Source organism: Myxine glutinosa, chromosome 9, assembly GCF_964187855.1.
Source record: "Myxine glutinosa chromosome 9, kmMyxGlut1.1, whole genome shotgun sequence".
NCBI lineage: Eukaryota > Metazoa > Chordata > Myxini > Myxiniformes > Myxinidae > Myxine > Myxine glutinosa.
Genome location: NC_136269.1, coordinates 95,151,935 through 95,173,568, shown reverse-complemented (window position 1 = coordinate 95,173,568; position 21,634 = coordinate 95,151,935). Strand labels below are relative to the sequence as shown.

At 43.4% G+C, this 21,634-nt stretch overlaps 1 protein-coding gene across 1 annotated transcript in view; it reads right to left on the bottom strand.

Annotated features, from left to right (window-relative positions):
- The window catches only part of LOC144893640 (uncharacterized), a 61,306-nt gene extending 47,555 nt beyond the window's left edge, over positions 1–13,751 (bottom strand). Inside the window, exon 1 of the mRNA XM_078784544.1 lies at positions 13,684–13,751. Coding sequence (XP_078640670.1) covers positions 13,684–13,711 — 28 coding nt within the window. The 5' untranslated portion in view covers positions 13,712–13,751. The remainder of the gene's footprint in view (positions 1–13,683) is intronic.
- Positions 13,752–21,634: the final 7,883 nt, after the last annotated feature.

Here is a 21,634-nt window from a genome sequence, read left to right as displayed (position 1 = left end):
AAATAATTAACATATATGGTTACTATAATACAGACTTGGCATTTAATATGGAATATTTTTTTTTTCTTGACTTGGGTTTACTTTCTTAACTCAGTATATCAATCTGGTGAGTTTCTTTTACACTTTGGTGATTTATTTGTTAAAAGAACCATGTCACTGATTGTCTGTCGCAGCAAGAAGTCAACAACAGGATTATATCAGAGGTGGCGTGGAAAAATGTACGGACAGGTGCATTTGATGATTGGCTTCACAGTTGGGTATACAAGGGTTGTTTCGGTCTGTATTACTGGAAAACAACTGCTGCATGTCTCCAAAAGTTATTGCGGCTTCCTCTGGAGATGGTCCGTCAACTCGACAATGCTGTTTGTCATGGAGTGGTGGCTTTACGAAATTACGGCATGAAACAGTGTGCTATTGCTCGGCAGTATGGCATCACTCAAGGTCATGTGTCAAAGATCCTGAAACGAAATGCTCAGAGGGGTGCCCCTACTCCAATACCGAGGCCAGGACGTCCCCGCAGAACCACAAGGAGGGATGATCGCCAGCTGCACCGGTTAATCTGCAATGGCCGTACTAAGTCAGCTAATCGGCTTAGGGCTGAGTGGCAGCAACTGACAAATGTGCCTGTATCCAGAAGGCTAGTCAACCAACGACTGGTTCAAGCAGGCTATCGTGCCAGGCATCCCCTGAGAAAGCCATGCCTGACCAGACAACACCGCCAGCGCCGATTGCAGTGGGCCAGAGAGCACCGTCAATGGCAGCCAGGACACTGGAATCACGTGATCTTCATTGACGAGTCTAGATTTCTGGTCTATCGTTAAGATGGCCGCGTCCGAGTGCGCAGACAAGTGCTTAAGCTTACAACAAAGATTGTATAGTGCCAAGAGTCCAAGCTGGAGGTGGTGGGGTGACCGTTTGGGCTGCTTTTCATGCAGGGGGCAAAACTGACCTGGTTGTTCTGAATGGAAACCTGAACCAGTTCAAGTACAGGGCCATTCTGGAAGAAACATTGCTTCCCTTTGCTCGTGCAGCCTTTCGAGGAAACTTTGTCTTCCAAGATGACAATGCACGGCCTCATCATGCTCGCATGATCCAACACTTTCTTGCTGACCGTGGTGTAGAGCATATGGAGTGGCCTGCCATGTCCCCGGATATAAATCCGATAGAGAACTTGTGGGCAGAATTAACGCATCAAATCGACCACTTGGACCAGCAGCCGACCTCTGTGCGTGAATTGCAGCAGGCTATTGTCACTGCATGGCAAGCGATTCCTGTCCAAACCTTGGCAAATCTCGTGAACACCATGCCTCAACGTGTACGTGCTCTCCTGAATGCTCGTGGGGGTTACACGAAGTACTGAACTGTAATTTTACTGTCCGTAATCCCAGTCGTAATTTAACTTTTGTTTTTGTTTTAAAATTTTTTGGCTAATGTGCAAAATAAAGAGATACTTCTGGAAAACGTGCAGAAGTTTAACACAGTACTGTCCATGAATTGAGTTCGATATCAGTTTACATCACTTTCAATGATCAATTTATTTGTTTCGAAATGTCAAATGTGGTTTTTGTTTCTTTTAAAGGTCACATTAACAAAATCTAGAATAATTTCAACATAATTCCAATGAACTTTTGGTTCTAAGACATCTTGAAAAGTAAGTTCACCCCCACAAAAAAATATTCCATATTAAATGCCAAGTCTGTATACGTGTACACACACACACACACACACACACACACACACACAACGTTCGCCTTATCTCTGAATTACCAGATGCTTTGGCGTCGTTGGCTGAGTTTATTCAGCCAACTCCGGTTGTTACTTGTGTTTCTCCCAAACCAACACTGAAGGTGTTATGAAACAACTTCTTTGGATTTGATCTGCTCTGTTGGTTATACTCTGATTTTTTTTTTTCAAACAACATTCTTGCTTCTAATTTTGGCTTCCGCCTCCCTTAAATTGTGGCTATATTTATGCATTGCAATGCTTCTTCTTGAGAAAGCTTTAAATAAACAGCTTCATTACATCTGCTTGAACATTACTGATGCTGTATGGCCTCATCAGACCACAGCTTTCCTCACACTTGGACATGAGAGTGCAACGACGGGCAAAGCATGTTAACTTCCTTTCCTGCGGTCAACATCTTGCCTTGTCCAAAGGTAAGCGTGATCATGAATGCCTCAATTGTAATGACAAGCACTCCTCAAAATTTGCTCCTTCACTCCTTGACCCAGTCATTGCGATCGGATGACCAGAAATACAAACGTGGTGCTCATGACCAATGAAAGCACACAAACCCACGAGCGGCCTATGTGGCAGGAATCATAGGCCGTTCGAGCATTATAGAAAAATCCCACTCAGATAGATTTCAGTGAAAGTTATACTTTCCTTAATAACCATAGGTGTATGCAACATCATATATCCTGGATTACTGTAAGGAAATGCCTCCAGTTCAACTAATGTGTACATCAATCAGGTTAGCCACTGATGGTGAAAGTGTTATAGGGGTACAGCAAATGGTACCTGGCCATCCGGGGTCACATCCGCAAACATACACAAAGTGAAAAGTCATATTATTATGGACTGACTACCCATGGCAGTGAAAGATTAATGACATGAGGTTGGGTGCTAAGACAAACAGCATTGAGGAAAGTGATCACTTGCAAGTAGCTCAAATACAACTATTGATCAGTGAGGATCTACGACCTAATATTGAAGTGGAAGAATATGTAAGTTGTTGTTTGGTTGTTGGATACAAGGTCGAAGCTTGTCGAGAGTCGAGAGAGGGAAAACAGAACAGAACAAGATTACAGTATAAAGGAGGAGGGGGGGGGGGGCTCATCAGGGTAGAAGGAGACATGGAGCAATATTGGATATGGGGAAGAATGAAAGCAAGGGGTGCACAGGGAGTGAACAAGCTTTAAAAGAGCTTAAACTCCGAGGTGTACTCCGAACCTTGGCGGGATTGTCTTTGACGCATGCGGGAAGGCCCTAGCCTTATCAAATCAGGAACACACGCAGGGGTTATCCAAACCCACAAACGAAGAAATGAAACAAGACAAAAAGGATAAAATGCAACAATAACCGATTTAAAGAAAATAAATGCAAGTAACAATGAAAGGTGAGGTAAAAAGTAAAATCCCTAATTGAGACGTCTCCACTCAGACTCGTATGCAAACAAGGGGAAATTAAAGTAAAAATAAATGATGTTTTGTTTCAAGCCAGCCGGCACTTATCTTTGCATCCCCAAATGGCTGGTAAGGCTTGCTTGTCATCGCCTCTACCGCACGGGAAAACCACCGGACTGGAAATGCATAAGATGGTGCGGAATCACGCCCGTAGGCCAGCCGCCGGCATGAGGCAAGCAGGCAGGATCCCTCTTTGTTTCGCTCGCAACCCCCTCCTTCTCCGCCGAGCACCACCGTCAACCCACACCTCTTCCTTCCACGTTGCAAAAGTCCCGAAGCCCCGACATGACTCCTCACCAGCTCACCCGAGACAGCAGCGTCCACTCGAGACGAGAGAGACACCAAAATGGTGAGACGCGTCTTTTTTTCCGTCAGCTCTCGAATGTTCCACGATGACATCACACTCTGTCCAATCACCGAGCGCTATCCCATCATCCCATCGCGCCTCCACCAATCATGAAGGCTGGGGCGTGGCCTCCTCGCCACGAGTCGTCGGGGGGCAGAGTCCAATCGCTGTTCAAGAATGTTCGGATGACGTCGGCGGACGTAAGGCGGGATTTACGTGCTGATCGGCAAATGCTGTTTGGTGTTGGTTAGTCCTGGCGGCGTTGTGAAGGAATGGAGTCATTTGTTATAGTTGTTGTTTGGCAGGCTTTTTAATTGTAATAAAGATGGAGGGAAGATCACAGGGGCAAATTACACATTGGGGAATTTTTTTTTTTTTTAAATCAAAATCAAGGCTCGTGTAAAAGCTAACACATTTAACATGAAAAGATGCACAGACACACAAAACATGAAGGGAGCGGGAGACAAGAGGGGTAAAGAGAGGGAGGTACACAAGCACAACAACAGAAGAGAACAGGGATGTCGGTAGATATGTGGAGGGGGAGGGCTGGGGAGGGAGGGGTACATGGTATAAAGCAAATGAACACTTCTAGGAATTTCAGGAAAGAGGTTGGGGGTTAATAGAGGTGGATTTGGGGTGTTTTAACGGGGGTAGAAAAGATCAAGGTTTTGGATGGGGGAAGATAAGAGATGGTGGTGAATAGCTGTTTTAAAGACCTGGAAGGAGGAGAGGGATTGAAGAGAGTGTGGGAGGTTGTTCCAGAGGTGGGAGAAGAGAGGAATGAAGGAGTGAAGGTGAGCAGAGAGTCTTGATTTTGGCAGTGTCACCAGAAGAGGGTTGCTGGCAGATCTTGTGTGTCCTGCAGGAATATTTGTGGGACAGAGCACAGACAGAGCAGGGGGAGCAAGGCCGGAGAGGAGTCGGCAGAAGACAGAAAGACCACCTACCTGCCTGCGGTGAGAGAGAAAGGCCCTCAGAATCAGCTTCATCGCGGGAGATCCCAATGATTCTGAATGCTTTGGTTTCATCCTCGTGAAGCCGAGCTAGGTGTGAGGCAGGAGCACCTGCCCAGAGGGGAGAGCAGTATTCCATTGAGCTGTGGATGAAAGCTTTGTATGTGGTGAGGAGGTCAGAAGTGCCCAGAAAGGACTTCGCACGACGGAAGATGCCTCGTCGGTGACTGGCTTTGGAGGCCAGCTTAGAAATGTGGTTTTCCCAGGAAGGATAATGGCAGATGGTGAGATCCAAAAGCTTGAGTGACAGAACTTCTTCAAGAGGATTGTTCAGACAGTCTTTTCGGGGAGACAAAGTGAGAGTGTGAGATTTGTCAGGATTGAAAGACATGTTCCACTTGTTTGACCAGTTTGTGGTATGAATTAACCTTTAAGCCGTATTATTACTTCACACAAAGCAACGCCCTTCATGGCGACATGCAAACGCTCTTACCCGGACAGACGGCCTACTTATGTACATAGAGATGGGTTCTTCTTCTTCCCGACACTCGGAGCATGCTAATCTACACGATTCTATCTCGACTGAGGTATTTCATTGTTTATCCCCACAAACGTAACAATACTTTCCTTCCAAGTGCTGCAGTATCAATGTGATGTACCATAGCTCCATTGCTTCCTCAATAATTTTGATTATCTGGGAGTTGATCTTGAAACCATCCCTGGGAATATTACCACAAAAGAACTACAGTTGGAGGTTGTACAAAGCTCAGTGATGGTCATGAAAAGAACCTTGGAACAAAACTCTGAGAACAACACAACTTAGCCCATAAATCGCAATCCTTCACCGAAGTGGGGGTGGATACTTCGAGTCCTGGGAGGATTCCGTTCCACCCTCTAAAACCCAAATTTTGGAGATAACAAAACACACACACACACACACACACACACACACACACACACACACTTTGAGACCTGGTAAAGTCTCCATTCCAACTTCTGAAACCGATCCACGTGTTGATTCCCCCGGCCTGCAATCCTCGGCCACCATTGTTAATCCGGATTCATCATCGTGAACTTTTTTCATCAAATATACGGACGAAATAAGGTTTCTAGCCCTTGCCAGAGGCGTTTCTGCAACCGAATGCTGCATACTGAGGCATTGTGATTTTTCTGAGGAAGATTGAAACTGCAGTGGAATTGACAAAAGCAAATATTTCAGGAATTAAAATTCAATCTACCGTGTCAAAAATATCGGCACGCTAAGATGGCCACCGGAACACTTCAAATTGGCTTCACTTATCACTCACTGCACTTCTAATGCAACGACAACACGGGCACATTGTGCCTCCAGGTTTATTACAAGGCCTCCGTGGCCTGATGTCTTAAGCACATCAGAAAACCAAGATGGCGGCCATATTATTTCATCTGAGTGCCATGATGGGTTGTTAATGAAGCGACAAATGTGGGTAGGGTCCGGCAAATGTCCAACAAATGGGTGCAGATTTCAAAAATCGATCCCCAACAAGAACCACAACACCATCAGCAACAACAACCATGTGGGCTCCTGTAGACCTGCGACGACGTGCCGAACAGGCAATTGCACCAAATACGACTGCAGTTATGTTACAGCAAACAGCAGAGAGACCACCTTATCTCAGGCAGTTTTATTTGTGACCTAAAAGCTTCTCAGTCACTGACATTCAGTCAGACCATAGACTTACCCATCAACCAACTGCTGTACTTGCATACCATTTTGATAGAGAAAGCTAAATGTTGGATGTTCAAAGAAAAGAATAACTTTTGTCCAATCATATAAGCAGAACATAGGATTTCTGCCAGCTCAGTTAATAGTGTGCCCATCATTGAGCTGTCCCCTCTTGCTTCGATCAATGATGGGGGTAGAAATAAATAAAACTGCATTTCTCATGCAATGCCAACAGGGGCCGCTCTATCTTGGAGCATGCAGTCCTTTAATTTGGGAATGCAAAGACGGCTGGCCCATATGTATTTAAAATCAGGTTGTGGACTTATATAACTCAATGCAACTAAGTGCACCATGATGTAGAAACCTCTGACCAAATTCCTCGGTCGGAAGCGGCAGTACAAGTCTGATTATTTGCAGTTGGTGGCACGGTCTGTTGTGTATGTACAAGGCACAGCCAAGATGGGCCAAGTGATCTCCGGATCCTCTGCCTAGGTTTCTTTGACAACAACCTACGGATCTACTTCATAAAGAGAGAAATGGAGAGAAAGAGAAAAAAAAGACATTTTGGGTAAAGGCCATTCATACAATGACAAAATAGTACAATTATATCAAATTTGAGGGTGGGAGGATTTTATATCAGGTAATGGTATGCCCACCATAATATAATATATAAAATAACCACCTTTAGAGGCCATTTTTCCCCGCAAAGCGGGGGTTGGCCTTTTCGGGCACCGTGGTTGTTGTTGTTGTTTTTTTTTTTATTTTTATTTTTTTGGAGGTGTCAATGGAGGTCAATACCATGGAGGTGTCAATTTTCCTTAGCCATTTGCTACCACCGTCACCCAAGGTGGACAGAGGTTATGTTTTCACCCCTGTCTGTTTGTCTGACTTTATGTCTGTCTGTGAGCAGGAAATTTCAAAAAGTTCTTGACAGATTCAGACAAAATTTGGAGGAAGGGTTGGGTGTGTGACAATGATCCAGATCCGAACACGATAATTTGTTTAAGCGATGTCCTTCGCCATTAAGTGATCAGAACAAAAACGATACATAGCATGATATTTCAAAAATGGACGGATGATGACAAAACTTAGGGGATGAGGTTGGTAGGTGACAAGAACAAGCCGATTATATTTTATGTTAAAGTCCGGATCTAGGTCTGGCCTATCAGTGGGATACAAAACAAACTGTTCAGTCTGGTGGCCATTCTAGTATATTTATGTTTTCTCAGCCTCTATGCCTGGTGATGGCTTAGCGGTTAGGGTGCCGGCTTGGGATCCTGGGTTTGAATCCCGGTCGATCACTGAATTAACGCCAGGGGGGTTGACTCAGCCTGTCATCCTTCCGAGGTCGGCAAATTGAGTACGAGCTTGCTGGTAATTCCCTGTGCGCATGCAAGGCAACTAACAGGGTTGGCGGCAGGAAGGGCATCCGGCTATAAAACATTGCTTCAAAAAGGGGACCACGGTGCCCCAAAAAGGACAACCTCCGCTATGCGGGGAATAAATGGCCTCTGAAGGCTGTCTGTCTGTCTGTCTCTCCTCTCTCTCTCTCTCTCTCTCTCTCTCTCTCTCTCTCTCTCTCGCTTTCTCTCTGTATATTGGATATAGCTATCCAATTGCTTCTAAATCTACCAACTAGGAATGATAGTACAGCAATAAGTACCTAACTTTAGATAAGTACAGCATGGAAAGAAACATGATAAGAATGTTTTCATTCGAGGTTTTAAAACAATCTTATCATGCTTCCTTCCATGTTGTACTTCACACAATTAACTAACTCTTTGACGAGTTACGGAAGTTTCCATTGTTATTTCTCAGCAGAATGCAACAATAATTTTCCATTTCCAATTATGACGTGGAATACTATTGTTCCAGTGTGCCGAGAAATGTAATTAAAACTTCAGCAACTGGTGCAAAGGTTAATTGTGTGAACAACATGTGAGGAATCACTTTGACTTTAAACGGACAGAGGATACATCCATCCTCAGGAAGAACACCAAAATGCAACAATGGCTGACAAATGATGATTACAAATACGATACACCGTCTGTAATTGTACTAAGGAGAAGACGAGTTAATGCAAACACCTGGTGCAGAGATTATCTGAGTTGGATAGGTGGGTGTGTGATGACACAACTTTGTGGGCAAGAACTTTGAAGCTCCGAATCCCTTGTGCTGTGGGTGCCCGACCTGAGGATTATGCAGCTTAGGGCCCCTTGCTTGCCTCAGGCCGAAAGCTAAATACCTGAAAAACATCTTCTGAGGCACGGCTGGAATTTACCAAGAAACACTCCTACCGTGAATTCTGGAATGCAATAAACAAAGGGAAAAAAACATGAGATCTGCACAGCATGTGAAACAGAACCTGCACAAAGAGAATGATGGAGGCTCTGCATAGAGGGTGGAGTGAATGGATGATATTATATATAAATAACACGTGATGGGAATCGCATGTCACGTGTAAACATGAAATGTTCCATAGTGTGGTCATGAGTTTGCTGTATATATAGTACATGGTGATAGGATGTCATGCATTTGCAAACAGAAAGTGCCACACCTGCAGGTCTACAAAAGTATAGGTGGTGATAACATTGAATGTGTGACCAATATTATAGCTCCAGGGAAGGAAATATCACGTGACAAGTATATAGAAGCCTTAGCTAAGGCAGATTGAAGTCCCCAACTTCATGTTTCAGGAGGAGCTGTATGGAAGACTCTGAGGGGGATACACGAACCTGGTACGGTTAACAATATAAGTGGCGGAGGAACAAAGCCCAAACTCCCCAAAAGTGATATTAAGCATGTCAAGGTATGTTCTCTATGTGTTAGATGACGATCCAGTAGAGATCTTGAGAATGACCTAGCTGAAAGTACGGGTGTTAACGTTTCTTTAAGAAGAGTAAGATACATGTGAGCACAAAGTGGTCTCAATGGACGTGTAGCTGCCTGAAAATCCCTTGCTGAAAGGCAAAGGGAGAGGAAAAGTCAGCAAAGGTTTTCTGGATAATAATAGAGATTCAATTCATGAGAGATAGAATAATAATAAAATTTTAAAAAATGAAATAAATTATTGTGTTAGAATAACACGCTTGTCTCGTCCAGTCTAGAGAGTGAGGAGTAACCCAGGTGAGCATGCGCGTCCCATGTCATGCCCCCTGCAGGCAGTCCACATCCAAAGAAAGTTGATCCTCCACTGATGTTTTGTTGTTTTTGGAATGTCGATGCAAGGTGCCTGAAAGTTGGTTACAGATACATGTATGTTGTATTGTTGTAGTGACGAGGGTCAAAACAGGTGTGAATTTGAAGCTATACTTACAGTTTCACAAATATAATTTGATCAGTCATAACTCATAAAATCAATGTGGATGTAAGAAAGGATAGTTACGCCCCAAAAAAGTAAAGAAATGCCCAAAAAGGAATTTTGTTAAAAAGTAAACTGGATGGTTGACAATTACTAATATACGATGGAAAACCAGTCTAGAAAGATGTTCTAACAATCTTGGAAAAGAAGGTGAAGAGATGTTTTGGGCTGTGAGAGATGTAGCGAGAGAGAGACGTGGGGTCCCTCATGGATAGGTTCCAAGACCGTTACTATTCAAAATTTGCATCAACGATTTGTTTAGTTGGGTTAAGAATTGGCTTCCTAAATTTGCAGATGACACAAACCTTGGTAAGGTAGATAGCAGAGAGGGGGGTGATCGGATTCAGGAAAGTCGAGATACTTTTAATAGATTGGGCAAACGATTGGCAGATATAATTTAACATAGAGAAATGTAAACCCTGGTGTTGGGCTAGCGGCTAGGGTGCCGGCTTAGGATCCTAGGATCCTGGGTTCTGAATCCCGGTCGATCGCTGAATGCCAGGGGGGTTGACTCAGCCTGTCATCCTTCCGAGGTCGGCAAATTGAGTACCAGTTCACTGGTAATTCCCTGTTTGTCGTTAAAAGGCGGCAAACAGGGTTGGCGTCAGGAAGGGCATCCGGCCGTAAAACATTGCTTCAAAAAGGGGACCAAAAAACAACAACAACCATGGTCCCCGAAAAAGGCCAACCCCCGCTTTGCGGGGAAAAATGGCCTCTAAAGGTGGTTATTTTTATTTTTTTTATAGAGAAATGTAAAGTGCCGGGGATTGGTAGGAATAAGGAAAATAGGGAATACATGATGCAAGGGGCAGTCTATGAGCGTGTCACACAAGACAAGGATCTGGGGTGGTAAACTAGACAGCACAGGTGCCAGGTAGCTACAGATAAAGCTCATAGGCTTTTAGTTTGTAGGGGGATAAGTTGTAAATCAAAAGAGGTGGTTTTAACTGTATAGAAATTGAGTGAGGCCTCATCTAGAATATTGCGTACAGTTATGGTCATGGCATCTGAGGAAGGTCTTGGCTTCCATAGAGCAGGTACTACTAGATTGAGCTACTAGATTGTTTCCAGGTCCAGCTAGACTAAGCCATGAGGAATGGCTGAAGGAGACAGGACTTTATACATTCGAAAAGAGGTGATCACGAGGGGATCTGATGGAGATGTTTAAGATAATGAAGGGTGTGGACAAGATGGGTGCAGTGGGGTTTTTCAGTAGAATGGACAGTGACATGACCAGGGGCCACGGTCTAAAAGTGAAGAGGAAAATTCGGTAGTCAGACAGAAGTATTTCTTTTAAAGAGTGGTTAATGCATGGATTGGTCTTCCTGGATAGGTAGTGGCAGCAGAGACAGTACACAAGTTTAAATTGGAATTAGATAGGTACCCAGATGTGTTGGGGATAGAAAAGTACAGGGATATTGACTTTTATTCACCTCTCTCCCACCATCCATAGAGTATAGCGTAGAACAACTACATTGATTATTATTCTTCCCCTACCCTCCTCCCACTCCCTCTTTTTACTCCTTCGGTTTCCTATCGAAGCATTTTCTCATATCCTTCCAAATTTCCCCCCCCCCCCTCCCAAACTTTAGCCACCCCTCCTTGCTATATTTAAATAACCACATGGTCTGTCGTACGGGGATGCTGAAAAATAATTAAATAATTCAAACATTGTATTCAATAATTTATGCAAATTTGTGTCATTTGCCAGATGAGACGGACTACACTATTAAAGTTACAATAGTGTTATCCTCGTGAAATTTATGCCTGGAGACTAACACAGCTCTAGGAAACTCGCATTAGAAACAATGATTACTTTATTATTTGGATTCTCACAATGCGAGTTACATCGGTCAGCTAAGTATGTAATTCCGATTGCAGAATGAAAAGGCACTTCATCAGGGAATGTGATTAATTAAACAATTGACCCAGATAATAATCTTGGAATATGCCCAGGGTATCCCCCTCTTTCACCCCCGCCACAAAAACACCTCGGTTTCAAGGGTATTCCAGCAGCGCATTCAAATTAGACAATTGGCTTATGTCCTTTTCAGAAGATGGAGTGTTTTGCAATTCAGAGTCTTGCTTACGCAGCACCAGAACAGCATTTAACCAGATTCAAAGTCCACCGAGACTCGAACATGGGGCCGACAACTCAGCAGTGAGCACATTACCCAACGAGATGTCCTGCTTTTCTCCGCTGGAAAAAAAAAAAAAAAGATGGCAAAATCAAAAATAAACAAATTCCAGTGAGGATCAACAATTGCTGCCATTGGTATTTACCTACTGCTAATGAGCACTGCCCAATTCATCAGCGGTGTCACCTCACAAAACAGGTTCCTGTCGCCCGGTCGCAAAACACCATTTTGGCCAAAGGCAACACCGGCAGGCTCCGGCACACGTGGCCGTTCTGTTATCTGCGGTGATGGAAAAACACTCCTCACCTCTCGCTACTTGTTAATCCATCACCCGAGTGCGGACGAGACCCTACGCAGAGCCGGCCTAAAAAAATAAAATAAGGAAAGAATGAGGGGGAAAAACTCCCAAAAAGCACTACCACCGAAGTCTGCCTGTTTGCCCGGTCGCTTAGACACCGGTAACAGAGGCGTCGCGGAGGTGAACGAGGTCAGGGCGTGCGAGGGGACAAATTTCCTTTCAGCAATTAATGGGATAAAACTTCCCTTCTGGAAGCTGATTAAAGTGACCGTGGAGATTAGTGCTTCAAAGCGAAGGGAGTGCCACTGCTGATTTGCAGATGTCGCTCGGTCTGGCGCTCGGCCTGCGAGCAGGTCTTCGGCTGTGATCGAGTACATAACTTTAGACGTAGCATGGAATGGAAAAGAACGAGACTGATCGATGTATTGTGAAACAACACTCGCGTGATAGATATGGAGAAAATTTGACCGGGGGCCGTCCGCTTTGAAAAGGAACATCCACGGTTAGGTGGGCAGATGGGACAGCTGCTCTAATTGCCAGCAGCAAGACTCCCTGAGGCTGAAGTTCAAAAAGTATGCTAACCTCTGTAGTTTGCTCTATAGTGTCAAAAGCTCATGGAGGAGCTGTTAGCTAATCAACATATATGAACCTGGGATTTCAACATCATGAGCATTATCATGAGATTTCAACATCATCCCACTCCTCCCTCCAGGTCTTTAAAACAGCTGTTCACCACCATCTCTTCAAAACCTTGATCTCCTCTACCCCCGTTAATTCACGCCAAATCCACTTTTTTATTTCCTGGAAGTTCTAGCAGTGTCCATGTGTTTTATACTCCCCCCCCCCCCGCCAGCCCCACCTTCTCATGCCTCCTCCCCCCAAGCCCTCTCCCCTCCCCCAGATCTCCCGATGTCCTTATTCTCTGCTGTTGTACTTGTGTGCTTCCCTCTCTCTCCCCATCCTGTCTCCCGCCCCCTTTATTGTATGTTTTGTGTGTCCGTTAATTTTTTGGTGTGATTGATGTTAGCTCTTACATGAGCCTCGATCTTGTATACAAATAAATAAATAAATAGTTCAGGCGGGAACACTAAACAGGCCAACTTAAAGAACAGTAAGAAACAATGGACACATCAACACAGTATTTGGGAGTTCCACTCGGGGTCTCCCCGTTAAGAATCAAGGACTCAGGTTGGAACAGGAAAATTGGACTTCCATGATCGATGTGAATCTCAATGCTTCATTGGCTGGAGACTGCTGCTAAATAAGCATTGCCGCCCTCTTCCATACTCAGTTATGGAAGAAGGGAGCGCATGCTTCTACAGCCATTTTAAAATGTAAATTTTACTTTCAAGTAAGGGTGAGCAAATACTGATGTAGCCTATATTGCTCAAACACGAAGCACATGTGGCCATCACATGAAGAGCAGAAGGGATAGAGGGATGCAGAAACAGGAAATTCATTATGAACAGGAAATGCCACATTTGAGATAACAGATGGTTAGCTCCATCTTTCCCTCCAAATTCTCCTCTAAACCCCCCTCATATTGAGAAGTGGCACGTGCACTTTACACGCTGCCTCGTCCGTATTTACAGATTCTGGTTGGCTTATTTGAAAAAAGAGAATAATGTGAATGTAAAATCAGAAATGCAAGCATCAAGTTTCTGTGACCATTTAACTGCTGGAGGTTTTGCACTCACGGAAGGTTGTCTGTAGAAGTTGCACCATGTCCTCGTGGCCATGTAAAGCGGCGATGTGCAATGGCGTATAACCCTGCACACATGGCGTGCCAGTGAGAACACTCGTTTCAGTATTGCCAACCGTAAGGTAAAAATGCTACCTTTTAAAATATTTTAAAAAATTTAAATAAACTTTTAAAATAAATTTTAAAAAAATTAAATAAATCTTAAATACATTTAAGTAAATTTAAATAAAACTTTTTATTTCAAAAGGTAAAAAATGTTACCTTTTCAAAACAGCATCAACTGTTTTACTAGAAATAAGCACATCGTAAAAAATTTACATCATCAACGTGGTAAGACTGATGTTTGACTGCTCTCTCATGTGGTCCTTCTTGTGTCAACTCCAAAGTCCTGTTGTACCTGATGCCTCTTCCATCTCCCACGTAATCGGGATAAAACGACTCATGAAGTCACAAAGCGAAGTGAAAATTTTTGGGTTAATTTTTACAGCCAGGTAATGTTGACCTGACTCCCCCAACCTGCCATGAAAGGCACATCCCTTAATCGGCAGGCCCCAACCAATTAGTCATGACAAGACCCACAAAAGTACAACAATGCAGCACCTGCTGGGTCAGCAGGAAACCACTTTTTTTCATTTTTTTTTCATTTTTTTTTTTCACAAACAAAAGCCAAGGATGCTGATACTCTTCAGAATTTCCACCCTCTATTGCATCACTCTTAACATAGCTTGCAGTGGAAAGGATGAGCAATTTAAATTCTGTCGAAAAGACATTTGAGCCCAGGTTTTCTGGGATTAGAGCACACAGATCTTTAGACGAGTGAGCCTCAACTACTTAGGCCTTGCAGCTTCGGTCTGTAGAGCTAAGATTACTTCTCGAGTAGCCGTGCAATCGTGTATGCTTTCGCTAAAGTGTAAGGAAACCTTATTCGAAAGCATCAATAAAACGCGGCATCAAAAGACCACCAAAAACACGGAAATGAAAGCTTGCGCTCACAATGAGACTCGAGACTCACCCCCTTTATATGAGTGTGGAACAAATTCCAAGATGGGTGTTGAAGAGAATGGCAACGAGGAACGGGTAGGGAAGGAAAGGGAGGGGGAAAAGAGCGAGAGAAACAGGAGGTAAATTTACAAATGTCAGCCATTTAAAATCAGACTCTCTGTGGGTTGTCAGGTCACTAAAATTATTAGCGACAAGCATCTTTTGTCTTAAGTCGCCTTCACTGCCGCGAATAAATCAGCGCGGCGAAAATTACCTCTTCGCCAGTGTCAAAATATTATGGCTGCGCGGGCGTGAAAATGAACTTTTAATATTAATAATGCCTACTGATTCAGTGGGGCACTTAGAGTGAAATAATGATGCACTTACATGCTTGTGTGGGTCCAGCACCCAGCGTTTTGTGCGCAGGGAGGGGTGGAGGGGGGCAGAGGTAGAATTGGGGAGGGGGGGGGGGGGGAGGAAAAGACACGTAATTAGTCAATTAATCTCTTTTATGCCGCCGTTTTTCGCAGCTGCGAGGCCATAACGTAAATTAAAACATCACAGGAAAAATAGGTCTGCCCAGTAAAAAAGCAAATTAATTTTTCACACGGGTCAATCACTACCTGATAAACGAATGAATTATCTCGACTCTATAATTTACGTCTCGGCTGGTGGTGTGTATATTAATGTGCCAACGGTGGGCAGATTCAATTTCACACCGTATGCGCCCATCAGTTTGACATTGGCCTTCGAAGATAGCGCTCCATATTTGTTCGGCTACGAAGGGAACTGGATTTCTTCTGAAAACTCACAATAATTCAAGCGTTGCTTTTCAGCGGGCCACGCCAGGCACACGTTACATAACCACACGGATTTGTGAATGACTGCCGGAGGAAAGTTACGCCGAGGACCGAAATCAATCCCACGAAACATAATGTTGAACTGACTGTGAAATGAAAATTTGGCGTACGAGCGAAATTTCCACATTGGCTCGATAGAATCGTCGGGGTGACCGGTCAGATTACGACAAAGACAAAGAGAATATGCTGCTGGGACAGCACGGGCACCTTCCATAGTCAAAACGAAGACCTGACCTATTACTCCCATTTTAAAGATGGACATTAAGTTGTGTTTGGGTTGTCCGTTACAGGAAGGCATGGGTTATTGAGTTTTGAATTATGTCTGTTTTTTGCCCAATGGTTCCCTGCTGGCTGGGAGTTAATTAAGTAATTATGGCGTGCGGGAATAGAACTGTCGCCTTGGCCTCGCGGCAATCACAATGAGAAAATTATCACTGGTGCGCAATGTACGCACTCTCCCCACATGCTCTCTGCTTAGCACGATGGCAAACACTGTTTTAGGCCCAAGGAACACAAAGCAGCTCCAGAACATTTGGACAAAACCAGGCAAATATAATCATTATTACAACCACCAGAGTTGTTACTGGCACAGAATGTATATATATATATACATACATACATACATACATACATACATGTATATATATATATATATATATATATATATATATGTATATATATATATATATATATATATATATATATATATATATATATATATATATACAGACTTGGCATTTAATATGGAATATTTTTTTTGTGGGGGTGAACTTACTTTTCAAGATGACTTAGAACCAAAAGTTCATTGGAATTATGTTGAAATTATTCCACATTTTGTTAATGTGACCTTTAAAAGAAACAAAAACCACATTTGACATTTCGAAGCAAATAAATTGATCCTTGAAAGTGATGTAAGCTGATATCGAACTCAATTCACGGACAGTACTGTGTTAAACTTCTGTACGTTTTCCAGAAATATCTCTTTATTTTGCACATTAGCCAAAAAAAATTTCAACAAAAATAAAAGCTAAATTATGACTGGGATTACGGACAGTAAAATTACAGTTCAGTAGGTCGTGTAACCCACACGAGCATTCAGGAGAGCACGTACACATTGAGGCATGCTGTTCACGAGATTTGCCAAGGTTTGGACAGGAATCGCTTGCCATGCAGTGACAATAGCCTGCTGCAATTCATGCACAGAGGTGGGCTGCTGGTCCAAGTTGTTGATTTGACGCGTTAATTCTTCCAGAAGTTCTCTACCGGATTCATATCCGGGGACATGGCAAGCCACTCCATATGCTCTACACCACGGTCAGCAAGAAAGTGTTGGATCATGCGAGCATGATGAGGCCGTGCATTGTCATCTTGGAAGACAAAGTTTCCTCGAAAGGCTGCACGAGCAAATGGAAGCAATGTTTCTTCCAGAATGACCCTGTACTTGAACTGGTTCAGGTTTCCATTCAGAACAACCAGGTCAGTTTTGCCCCCTGCATGAAAAGCAGCCCAAACGGTCACCCCACCACCTCCAGCTTGGACTCTTGGCACTATACAATCTCCGTTGTGGGCTTCATGCACTTGTCTGTGCACTCGGACGCGGCCATCTTGACGATAGACCAGAAATCTAGACTCGTCACTGAAGGTCACGTGATTCCAGTTTCCTGGCTGCCATTGACGGTGCTCTGTGGCCCACTGCAATCGGCGCTGGCTGTGTTGTCTGGTCAGGCATGGCTTTCTCAGGGGACGCCTGGCACGATAGCCTGCTTGAACCAGGCGTTGGTTGACTAGCCTTCTGGATACAGGCACATTTGTCAGTTGCTGCCACTCTGCCCTAAGCCGATTAGCTGACTTGGTACGGCCATTACAGACTAACCGGTGCAGCTGGCGATGATCTCTCTTTATGGTTCTGTGTGGACGTCCTGGCCTTGGTATTTGAGTAGGGACACCCCTCTGAGCATTTCGCTTGAGACCTGACCTTGAATGATGCCATACTGCCGAGCAATAGCATGCTGTTTCACGGAACATCTCCAGAGGAAGCGGCAATAACTTTTGTAGACGTGCAGCAGTTGTTTTCCACTAATACAGAAAGCAACAACCCTTATATACCCGATTGTGAAGCCAATCGTCAAATGTACCTGTCCTTACATTTTGTCACACTACCTGTGATATAATCCTGTTATTGACTTATTGCTGTGAAAGACAATCAGTGACATGGTTCTTTCAACAAAGACATCACCGAAGCGTAAAAGAAACTCACCAGATTGATATACTGAGTTCAGAAAGTAAATCCAAGTCAAGAAAAAAAAAAATTCCATATTAAATGCCAAGTCTGTATATATATATATATATATATATATATATATGTATGTATGTATGTATGTATGTATGTATGTATATGTATATATATATATATATATATATATATATATATATATATGTATATATACTAGCCGAAACCCGTGGAACATCCACGGAAGGGAGGATGTGGTGGATGGATAGAGTGTACCATTATGGATGGCATAGGGGCTTTGCTTGTCCGAGTAAGAGTTAGGAAGAAAGATGAGAATGAAGAGTGCGTATATGAACAACGATCGCCGACACCGGCACAAATGCATGCTCTGGATTGTCCACTCAGTGGACAGCTTGCTTTCGCCTTCGCCTGTCCAATCAGCGGATGGCTTGCTTTGCCTTCGCCCAGCTGACGCCAATACGATGGCGTCGTAACGGCAGTTAATCAGATGCTTTTGGGCCCCAACGTCAGCTAATTCAGATTTTCGAGTATGGCTGTACGTGATAAACAAAGAGTGCGGTTCGTAGATCATAAATCCATTAGTGCCGTGGGCATCGGGTGCGGCGTAAAAGGGATAACAAAGTCGAGTCCTTACGCTGTTATTTTATATATATACATATATATATATACATATATATATATATATATATATATATATATATATATAGATATATATATATATATATATATATATATATATATATATATATATATATATATACTGTATATATATATATATATATATATATGTATACTGTATATATATATATATGTATACTGTATATATATATATATGTATACTGTATATATATATATATATATATATATATATATATATATATATATATATATATATATATACACACATACATACATACATACATATATATATTTATATATATATATACACACATACATACATACATACATACATATATATATTTACATATATATATATATATATATATATATATATATATATATATATATGTATGTATGTATATATATCGTGTCGTGGTCAAAAGTATTGGCACCCTTGCACTTTTTTCAAATAACTCACAATTTTCGAGAAAAATAAGTTGAAATTCACAAAAGTATTTCATCTCCACAATTCTGTATTTCACTGTTAATATTCCAGAGCCTTTATTTTTGATTCAGAACTTAATTTATCCTTTTAAATCAGAAAATAAAAACAAATGGCATTGACAAAATTATTGACCCCCAACAACAACAACAACAACAACAACAACAGGCATTTTAAGGCCATTTTCCCTGCAAGTGCAGGGGTTAGCCTTGCGGTCCCCATGACAATGTTCTCCATTTTGACATCCGAGACAGTGGCAAGAGCTACCTGTAGGTCCCATGATGACATTCTGGGGTTCTTAGAGACTTCTTTCAGCATCTTGCGGTCCGCTCTCGGGCTGAACTTGCTGGGGCGGCCTGGCCTGAACAAGTTGGCAGTTGTTTGGAATCTTCTCCACTTGTAGACGATCTTCCGGACAGTCGAATGATTGATTTAAATTGTTTGGAGATCTTTTTAAATCCCTTCCCAGACTCGTAGGCATCTATAACCTTCTTTCTGAAGGCCTCAGAGAGCTCTTTTGATCTAGGCATGGTGACGCCGCACACTTCAACAACAAAGAGCAAACCAAACTAAATGTCTGAGGTTTAAATAAGACAGGTTCCTCCAAGATCCTCTCTAACGATGTTCTAATCATTTGCACCTGAGCTGGTGCACCTGATTCTAATTTTAGGTATTTGAAGTAGTGATAAATGTAGGGGTGTACCTACTTTTTCCACATGCGAAATTTGCATTTATGTTTATTTAAATTATACAATGGACGACAAAATGTAAATGTTTCCTGATATTTGTTATATTATATCACCTTTATCTATCAATATTGTTGAAATGAAGATCAAATAGCTGCATGTTGAAATATGTTGAAAAAGTGAAAACTCTACATGGGGTGTACTTACTTTTTCACGTGACTGTATTTATATATATATATATATATATAGTGTTACGGTTTTTAGAACCGGCACTTGTAAATAATAATCCATTGTAAATAATTCCCTGTAAATATTCCCATCTTCCAAAGGTTAAAGGTCGCACCCTAATTAGTCCATATACAACACGTAGGGCACCATAGGAACTCTAGTTATTTCATTAGTATGTGTTTTAGGTAAGGCTCTGTTTCCAATAGTTTGAATCTACGTTGTATTAATTAAATAAGCTAGGTCCTTCAACCCCGTGCATTTTGATCTCTCTCTCTCCAATCTACTCCATCATGCGCACCTACAGGCGGGGTTTGTCTCTCTCTCTCTCCAAGCTACTCCATCATGCGCACCTACAGGCGGGGGTTGTCTCTCTCTTGCTATTACGCGCCTTAGCGCTTGCTTGCTAGCAGCGTTCGCTGCAATCAAACGCCATTGCGCACGCGGTCAGGCTGGCGGAGAAGGGCGGAGCCCGGGGAGGAGGCGTGCCCCCCCCCCCCGTCGACTCATCATCAAAGGTGGAGCCAGCGAGCCCTCGCCGACCAACCAGGGCTGAGGTAGGCTCGCTAGTGGGCGTAGCCCTATGAAGGCGGCTTGATTTCAACGCGCGAGATATAAGCGCGAGCGCGAAGCCCCATGACGGACTGCGCAGGGGACCGTCGATTGCATTATTACGGACTGTGCAGGGGACCGTCGATTGCGTCATAACGGACTGCGCAGGGAACCATTGCGAGATACGAACTGCGCTGGGGGATGCTGATGATTACGAACTGTGCAGGGAGCGACCAACTGTATCGGGCTTCCCCGGGGACTTCTGTTGAACTGCAGCACGTTATGAACGTTGAGAGAGAGAAAGCCGAATACCTTCCCCGATATATGAACCCCGCTAAGTAAGGTCCGCTCGTGTGCAACAATATACGAGCAGCGCTACCTGCCGGGTTTTGCCGCGGAGCTGGAGCGTGGATCGGAACCGGAGCGTGGACCGGGGTGGAGCGTGGATCGGAGCCGGAGCCCACGCCGTCCTTCTGCTTGGACCTTCCCTCCCTGCCATCATTACTCCTTCCGTGTAAGTCTGTTTGTGTTGTCCTGGGGTGTGATAGTTAAGACTGTTTAAGATTGCCCTGTGTCTGCTTCTTCCTCTTCTTGTATATTCTTTCCCTTTCGTTTCCTCTCTGGGTTTCTTGTATATAATTAATAAATCATATTTGTTCTTCCTTACCTTTTGGTTTCCTCTAATTTGATCGCTTTCGTCTTTTCTCCATTGAGTACCGGTGGCACGATTTCGGCAATCGCTCAGGATCGGATTAGTCAACAGCTAACGGCTCGGGCTTCGGATTGCTAACCGCTCGGCAAATTCCATCTTGTCCGCGGTCCAAGCAGGAGTTATCTCCCTGCTTCACGGCCAGGGGTAGCACTCAGGTATTTGGGACTTCATTGACCAATCACCCTGGCTACTCCCGACCGGAAGGGGCATTATAACTTCTAGGGTTGGGGGAACGACCAGCTTAAAAGACAAGGGGATTAACCCTCCCCCCCCCTTGGTAACGGGAGTGCCGTACCCCAAATCCGCAGCAATTGGTGTCGGGGAGTGGGATTGAACCCGAACCAAATTTTAATACATCTAGAAAATGTGGTCAAAATTTTGAGCGGCCAAAATTTTTATTATAACATACAAATTATAGTCGTGCCATGGATAATCAAGGCGATCGGATGCCGGTGGGGGTAGATGAAGTGGGGTTAGAGGCAACCCAGGACTCCAGGGAAGAAGTGGGACAATGGGGAGAGATGGAGGAGGAAAGGAATGAAGGTGCGGTAGTGGG